Source organism: Solanum lycopersicum, chromosome 7 (genome assembly GCF_036512215.1).
Source record: "Solanum lycopersicum chromosome 7, SLM_r2.1".
NCBI classification, from domain to species: domain Eukaryota; kingdom Viridiplantae; phylum Streptophyta; class Magnoliopsida; order Solanales; family Solanaceae; genus Solanum; species Solanum lycopersicum.
In genome coordinates, this window is record NC_090806.1 from 63,270,567 (window position 1) to 63,279,583 (window position 9,017).

The following is a 9,017-nucleotide window of genomic DNA, read 5'->3' on the forward strand; positions in this document are numbered from 1 at the left end:
AACTGAAACAAGATTTGTATTGTTGAATCCTACAAAATTTTAATATCTACCGATGACTTTATGTTTATAACTAGTCAGAAACCATAAGTAACTTTTAATTTATAATTAACCAAAAATCAAACATTAAAATTTCTAATTTCTAATTAATTAATTAGTTAATAATCAAAAGTCGATCAAAATAGACTCTTCATCGTACTACCATCCCTTTACCGGCCCTCCAAAGTAAATAAATGTGTTGGGGGTGGAATGACATTTAAAATTTTCCATATACTATTGAAGATCTAGGTGTATAGTTTGTGTTAGGATCGTATTCACGTACACACACTTGATGAATAAAGAACACAAGAATTTTCAAGAGAAAGAGATGAGAGTTCTAGAGAGAAAGAAAAAACCCAATATTTCGTGGTAACAGCCCGTGAGTAAACTTTTATGGCGGAGGGTATATTTATATTAATAAATCAGAGTATTTTTGGTTACAGAGAATAAATAGTAACACCTAAAATTTAGGTCAGAGCGCTGCCTCGTTCCCCTCCTTCGGATGGGGGGCGCCCTGACAACCTCAACGCAGAGATTAAATCACATAAATAGTTATATATATTAATCAGACTCCACCACCTAACCGTTTGACCATGAACTTTATGGGGTCAAGCTAATGACAGGTAAACTACCACCTGTTTGACTTGTCTTTGAGGGCATGAATAGTGTAATATGGACCCATTCGTGTGTGGAAAAATTGTACAATATTCCAAGAAAAAACGTACCTGTCCACATTAATTAGTTAGGTAAGTGGATTATACTACTCATAAAATATTATATTACAGCCAAAGGAATCCAACTTCTCTAAAATAAAAATAAAAAACACCAAATTAATGTTTGTTTCAATATTTTGATGTACATTACTTTAGAGCAAGTATTAGCAAGATACATTAGGCTATTTTTTGTTTTTTCGGAATCACATCAAGAAATGAAAGATCTTTGGTCACAACATGATGAAGATACATAGTTGAAACTTGAAAGATATAATAGTTTTGATTTTTCGTATTGAAAATTATTCTGCAAATTGATGGATAGCTAGCTAATTCAAAGATGAAGTTGGGAAATATTGAAGGTACGTACTTTATAATATGTTTAGGAAGATATATATAGATATTGATGCGGTTCAATCTGAAAGACATGGTTAGATATGTAATTAGCCTTGTAATTTTGGATTGAGCCGCGTCAATATCTCTCTTCCTATTTTCAATTAGTTTATAAGTAACTTGAACTTTATTTAATTACTCGTTGGTAATACTTGTCTTGTTTCATGTTTTCCTCTTGGCCATGCATCTTTAATGTTTTTTTTTCCACTAATTTTCTGGTTTTTAATTAGTTTTTAAATTTCTTCTTAATTTCATCTTTGACACCATTAATTTCATTCGTTGCCGTTCGTTGATAGACGTTTTTGAATTAGATAGTTAATCATAATTAATACATGAATGAATCGATCAAGAGCTAGCATGGAAATTAATGATTGTGTTGAATGATTTTTTTTTTGTATTATTTTTTGCTTCTTAAGGTAATTGCAACCTACTTTTGCTTATATATTTTCTTTTATTATTTGAATTTCGAGGTATTTTCACTACCTCAAATAATTACCTTTCTTCCTGATTTCAATTTTCTTTCATAAAAAAGCGTCTTTCTAAAATAATATTGTCTTTGTCTCAATTTATGTGATTTATTTTGTTTTTTAGTCAATTTCAAAATGAATGACACATTTTTATATTAAGTAATAATATAACTATAAAATATTTAGTTTATCCTTAATGAAATAATTTACAGTCACACAAATTTCGACCATTCATTTTGGATCACAAATTTCAAAAGTCTTCTATTCTTTCTTAAACTCCGTATCAAGTCAAACTATCTCACGTAAAATGAAACGAAGGGGTACTAAGTACTCATAAGTTGAGTAATCATACCAATAATCTAACTCAAATTCTCAAATTGGTTCAGCATCCCGTGAATACGGTCAATCAATCATTTTCTTAATCCCGTTAATATTGAGACATATCTCAGTTTTAACCTTTCCTTTTTGGGTCATATTATCCCTAGTTACACCGGCCAAGTGTCAAGTCAACACTTATCATTAAAAATAATCAAAGACTTAATGTTTATGTATTCACGATTTTAGCTAATTATTTGGAGTATTCAATATGCTTTTTATGATAAATAATACTATAAAAATGTGACTAAAGCTAGTACATCTATCAAGTCTATAATCTATACTCTAGCTTCACCCTGGTCCTTCAATTTCTTTGTATTTCTATATACAATATTGTTATTTTTTCAGTCTACTTAAAGAAACACAACTTCATATTTGAAAACACAACTAAATCAGTTTTTGAGATGACTTAGTTTATTTGGAGGGTGATTATCACACGAATAATCTGGAATCGATCGTCTCAATACTTTTGAGTCGAGCATGTGCACACAAAATGCTCACCCAAAAGATAGATGCTAGGTCAAAGATTATAGCGATTGTGGGTTATCCTGAGGTTAATAAAAAAACACAATTAAATCAAGCATAAAATTATTGACATAAACATATTTTAATGGAAATAAGTTAAATTTTTCGTTTTCATTTTTTTGGGAAGTAGTAGGACAGGTGGATGGCTAGAGACTTGATGATTTCAACTATGATGGTCAATAGGTTCATATTCACTTTTCTAATTAGCGTGAAATTATGGTTGGTAGGTAATAGATATATCGTTAAAATAAAATTCACATATTCAAAATTTAAATGATGCGCCAGATAAATTAAATGAAGAGAATATAATTGAATAATAATTACGTGAAGGGCTATGACGTTAATGAAGCATCATCGACGCATCATGTTTTGCCATGAAATAACTTTGGGTTTAATTGGAATGATAAAAATATGTATCTACGTGTTTTATTAAATCCATAATTGGAATGATTAAAATATGTACCTACGTGTTTTATTAAATCCAATTAAATAATTTTTGACAGATGACAAAAACTTCAAAATCACAAGTCCCACTTTTGAGAAATACGTCTGGATATGGAGACATATCTATTTTTGTTAGTATTCAGTATTCACCATTTTATATTTCCTTTTCGAGATTTCTTTTTACATGGATATAGACCATAATAGTATCTTACTTCCACCAAGATTTTTTTTTCCTTAATACATACTTCCTCCGTTTCAAAACAAGATTTATTATTTCCTTTTCCTTCGTTTCAAAATAATTATCATACATACGTCCTTTCAGAAAAGTATTACTAATTAGAAGTGATGTCTAGCAATTGTACACGTCCTTTTAAGATATAATCTTTGTTCATCAAATATTGATTTTATTTTGCATAGCACATCTCTAACACAAAATTGTACAAGAGAGAGTTGCTAGGGTAAACAATATATCCTCACTTGTTGAGGGTTCGAGTCCCAAAAAAAGCATAAAGGGTAGGAGCTACTTTCAATTCCGTTGAACTGAACAGCTCTTTATCTACTAGTCATATCTAGTAGAATTCACAAGTTAATATGCATAATACATTTACTTAATTTACTCTAGTACAAACACGAGATTTAATATATATATTTTGAATTCACCTGAACCCACCAAAGCTCCATAGGATTAAGTCTGATCCTCAATTAATCCACTTTTATATGTGGAGATAGGAGAGATTCTGGATAAACATATTTCTGTAATCCAGTTACATCCAAAAGTATCTTACTAGGGGACTCGGTTGCTGGTTTCCCTGGCCCCGGGATCAAGAACCAATGTTGGAACCAATCTACAACCTCGGGAAAAAAAAGTACGTACACGAAAAATGCCTTGAACCACGGTGGCTCCATTAGGTACTTGTCTCCACGACATGCACTATTCACTATTGACCTTGCACTCTTCTCCACTGGCAATATTGGAGTCACGCTCATTTCAACCTGGCAACAATCACAATCACAACAATCGTAAAAGTACACGCCTCACTCATACCATAAACGGTAGATGAGGTGATCACACAACCCAGACACAATGACATCCATAATATACAAACCAAAAGAAGCAGCAACTTACATCTCTCATTACTTGGTCTACTTCCAACTTGCCTTCGGTTGTGAGAAATTTGCCTTTAGTCATCTCGGATTCGGTTAGTCCTGGATTAACAATCGTAATCCCAATTCGCGCCCCAAGTTCTACCCTCAACGTCTCGAAGAAACTAATCAATGCAGCTTTACTTGCCTAAAGCAACACCAATATTAACATCGATGAAAATCAACTTGGCATAAAAAAAAAATGAAACTGATCAGTCATAGCAAAATCAATATACATTATAGAAGCTGATTCTGGCTGCAGGTAAATAACCAGCTGACGAAGTGATCGCTACGATTTTGCCCTTGGTTTCCTTCAAATAGGGAATTGCAAAATGCATAGTATAAACTGCACCCCAGAAATTTATGTCCTGAAACGTATAACTAATCCTGTTCTGTTATCCAAAATGTTCATAAATCAAACAAACTTGGAGACACATATACAATTATACCATTGCAGGTGCAGCATTTGTGACATCTACAAGGTCCTCAAACATGTATAGAGGCGTCACAGCAGCATTACTCACCAGATGATCCACTACACAAAAATTAGCAATGATCATTTTCACTTGAAACATAATTGACTCGATAAAATTGTTGGAGGTTTAATTTATTCGTTTTCTATACTTACATCTACCAAAATTGGTTATGGTTTCGTTGATTAATCGCTTGCAATCTTCAACTTTGGATACATCAGCATGTACAGAGATAACATGTGGAGATCCAAGCCAATAGGCCATATCAGCTACTTGTTCAAGACTCTTGTGCCTTCGTGCCGCAAGAACTAAACGTGCACCTTTTTTAGCATATTCATAGGCTAAATGCTTCAATTACATAACAAACTCAAATTAATCAAAAAAATCCTTGCAAATAAGTTTTTTCTGAAAAGGACATATTGATGATTAATCTAGCAAAGAATTAAGTTATATATACCTAGGCGTGGCAAAATCAAACCCAAATCGGCCTAACCCGACCCAACCCATTTAGGTTTAGGTTTGAGTTGGTTATTGACTGTCCATTTCATAGTTCAATTTATTTCAACCCATTTTAATGGGTTGACATGTAACCTGAATCGATTTTCGAGAAATCTTTGTCAAAATATTTTTTCCAAGAAATTATTTTATATATTATATAAAACTATAATAAAGATGTTTTTTTAGTTAAGTACTTAATATTTATAAAATAACAAATAAAACTATCAAAACCTAGTTAAATTGAACAGATTAGGTTATGACGTGTTACTAACATGTTCACTAATTCATCTTGACCAAAAGAAATTTGGATAAGATTGGGTCTTGACCCATTTTGACCCGCTCAAATTACCCCAACCAATTATCACCCCTATATATAAAACTAGATAACCGAAGGCCCGTATACGGGCCCAATATAATTACCTACAAATTTAGTATCAATTTTTCATAGAGAAATTTTAAGTGTTTACTTTTATTTTTTATTATTTTTAAATAATAATTTTTTTAACAAAAACATGAAATCAAATTTGATCAACATTCTTTTCCCCAATCAAACTTTTTGGGTAAATAAAGTAATATAATAATGTAGATTAATTCAAAAACAAATTTCACGCTTGGTAATACTCATGATTTAGAATTTAAGTTTTCTTTTTACTATTGCATACTGATATAAATTTAAAGATTTTAAAATAATTTATTTTTATATTAAATTGTTATGTGTAATTTTCTTAAATATCTTTACTTTAATTTATTTTTTCACAAGTAAAAATTAGAATTAAGAAGTGCATCTCATTATTACATGAAGCTCAACGTGGAATATATCTTAAATAATAAGAGAAAAATGATTAGTAATTAATATAACACACTATTTTCTTTATATTCTGTTTCTCATGTAGAATGATATATTGCGTTAATATTTTTCTTTTCTAAATTCATATCAAAATTATATTTTCTTCGTCTTAATTAGTTTTTCTTATTTTTTTAAAAAATACTTTATATATTTATAAATTATGTAAAATATGTAATTATAATAATTAGAAATTTATAATAGTTACATGACATATAAAAAAATTAGGTTGACTCTCAAAATTTTATTAATGACACGTAAACGAAGACATGCAAAATAACATATATTATTTGAAATGATATAAAAATATTATAAATCACAATAATTAACACTTTAAGATACTTTTATAATATAAAATAAATTTGATTGACTTTTAATGAAATTATAATTTGTTTATTTATTTAACATTTCGGAGAAATGCCAAAAAAATAAAAATGATTTGGAGTTTAAATGTGAAAAGGAAATGTGAACCTTTTTAGTTTTGGATTCTATTTTTGAAAATTTATTATATTATTCTAGGCTAAATAAAATAGTGTATGGAATGAATATTGATTTTTAAAACTAAGGCACTGTCCATTAATCTTTTCCTTTTAACCCATTATTTTGATGTATTTAATTAGTTTCAATTAATTCTATACGAAATAAAAATTACACTGAACAATCAATTAACTAATGAAATTTTAATGATTATATTTGTATTTGTAAGTAAAATTTCAATCAGTGTCACATAAATAGGATAAATGAAGTAACATACATTATTTGCAATTGAAGTAAATAATAATGTAAGTTATAATAATTAACAAATTTAAAAATTCAAAATATATATAATAAAATAATTAACAACTTTTAATATTTGAAACAATTAAAAATTAATCAACTCTCCAAATTTTATTTATATCATATATGACATAAATAATATTGTGAATCGTAATAATTAACCATTTATGTTTTGGCTAATACAGAATGTTATGTGTAGGGTGTATATTTAGATATATAATAATAACCTTTTATGTGAAATTAGTTGTTTTTCATAACTACGATGAAAATATTTTTTTTGTGAATCTAAGAAGGAATAACAAAATACAACAATTGAGTAGATTGAATATTACACTACTTTAAGAAAAAGAAAAAAAAAAGTACTTTAATTTTTTAATGTTATTAACTTATTAGTATATTAAAAAAATATAAGAAAACTACAGTGATAACTTTGAAGCCAATAATGGGCCCTACCGCCATAAGAATATGTTAGAATTTGAGTGGTTTTTCTGGAATTTCAGTACTTCCTATGCACCATGTACAATTGCTATTAAGCTGTAAATTTTATTTATTTACAAATTTGCCCCTGATCGTCCTCCTCTTTCGATCTTCTATATAAATAATATATATAGCTAGATCAGACTCGATCTTCTATATAAATAATATATATATAGCTAGATCAGACTTGAGAAGTGTCAAATGAATGAATTGGACAAAAATTGGGTCGGGTCAAAATAAACTGAGTTAACCAATTCAAATATTATTAGAGTACTTGAATTGAAATGGACTGGAGTCAAGATGGCTAAACAATCAAAAATAAACTGATTAAATAATAATTTTGGACGGTAGAACCGATCTATTTTTTTTAAAAAATTATTTATGGGACTATTTTAGTCACCTAACTAAAATTTGCATATATCTTAAAACTCATTTAGAAGAAGTGTAGAAATTAATGTTGGGTTACTAACCTCACCAATACCGGAAGAGGCACCTGTGATGACAACAACTTTACCAGCAACGTTTTCGATAAATATAGAACGGAAAATGAAGTAAAGAAACTTGATAAAGAGATATAGAGGCATGAAATGGATGAGTGCTGTTGTTGCAATATGTGGTAAATAAGAATTTAATAATTTGTGAACTAAATTCAAGATAAACTCCATGGCTAGAGAATATTAGAGTAAGCTTAGGGTTGTTTATTTTAATTTGTAAAGAGTAGGAAGGAGGACATATATCGTGATACGGTGCTCAGAAGGGGATAGAACGTGGCAGGAAAAAATAGGTAACATTGCATGAAATGAAACTGACACGTACCCTCCTTTTTAGCATTACATAAAACAAAATTCAAAAATCATGTTCTCAAAATGAAATTAAAAAAATTAATTATGTTTACCTATAAAATATTTCATCCGTCTCATTTATATCTTGATATAAAATTATAACAGATTTTTCTAAGAAAATTTGTGATCTGAAATAAATATCGATAGATCTTTATATTATTTTAAATTATTTTATTAAAAAAATATTTTAAAATTAAAATTATTACATAAAATGAAAACACATTATCCTTTTTAAAACTAACTAAAAATACATTATATAAAATTCACATAAAATGAGACAAGAAAAAATATCATTCTTCTTTTTAAATGATTATCAATGAACCTTACATATATACAATATAACGAGTCTTTATTGGATTTTTTCCTCAGAAAAGGCTCCCCAAACCCTCATGAAACATGTTCTACCTTTGTTTTAAGTATTGCGTGAACAAAATTTTTATGTTGATAGCTAAAAAAGTTGACAAGCTTTTTTGAAATATCTTTAATAATATAAAGATTTTTTGAAAGAATTGTAGTGACTAAGGCTTAAAATGGATCGGATAATATTCCGGTTAAGTTAAAACAATTTGTCAAGATTCATATTATTATTATTAGAGAAAAAAAAAGAGTGAGGGAAAAAAGAGGTAGCCCTCAACCTAATTTGGAGGCAGTTTATTTTAAAGCTCATTTAATGTATTGATTTGCGTATAACATTGCATGCGACTTGTCTTTTTTCCAGGGTTCTCGCGAATAAATTTAATTTTCTAAAAAATATATATATGATATAAAATAAACAGGGTATATATATACAAATAAAATTAATTTAAAGAAGTCATGTACAGATTAATTTTTGTATATGTATATAAACTTCCCTTTTTTGTACATTGATATATGTACATGAATATATTAGTTAAACATGACATTATATACAAGTGTCTAAATGATTTTTTATATACTCTAATAATATATAAACTTAATATATACTAACTTCAATAATTTGTATATAACTACTAAAATATACAAATTACAATCAT

The 9,017-nt window shown here is 28.5% G+C and overlaps 1 protein-coding gene and 1 non-coding gene across 2 annotated transcripts; one reads left to right on the plus strand and one right to left on the minus strand.

The window, feature by feature from the left end:
* The first annotated feature begins 1,129 nt into the window (after positions 1–1,129).
* On the plus strand, positions 1,130–1,236 carry MIR171e (microRNA MIR171e). The gene has a single exon (NR_130104.1). It is a non-coding gene; the product is annotated as a microRNA MIR171e (primary transcript).
* Positions 1,237–3,528: 2,292 nt separating this feature from the next.
* Positions 3,529–7,885, minus strand: LOC101249837 (11-beta-hydroxysteroid dehydrogenase A-like). The gene is made up of 6 exons (XM_010325530.4): positions 7,633–7,885; positions 4,722–4,914; positions 4,543–4,628; positions 4,330–4,461; positions 4,077–4,241; positions 3,529–3,943 (listed from the first exon to the last, which is right to left on the minus strand). The coding sequence occupies exons 1-6, from the start codon at positions 7,825–7,827 to the stop codon at positions 3,653–3,655; spliced, it is 1,062 nt and encodes a 353-aa protein (XP_010323832.1). The 5' UTR covers positions 7,828–7,885; the 3' UTR covers positions 3,529–3,652.
* Positions 7,886–9,017: the final 1,132 nt, after the last annotated feature.

Bases quoted from the DNA above. Each gene is read 5' to 3' on its own strand.
- LOC101249837 (XM_010325530.4), bottom strand. From the start codon at position 7,827: ATGGAGTTTATCTTGAATTTAGTTCACAAATTATTAAATTCTTATTTA. The intron at 4,915-7,632 runs GTTAGTAACCCA...ATGTAATTGAAG, and splicing joins CCTCTTCCGGTATTGGTGAG to CATTTAGCCTATGAATATGC. The intron at 4,242-4,329 runs GTATATTGATTT...GTGTTGCTTTAG, and splicing joins CCAGAATCAGCTTCTATAAT to GCAAGTAAAGCTGCATTGAT.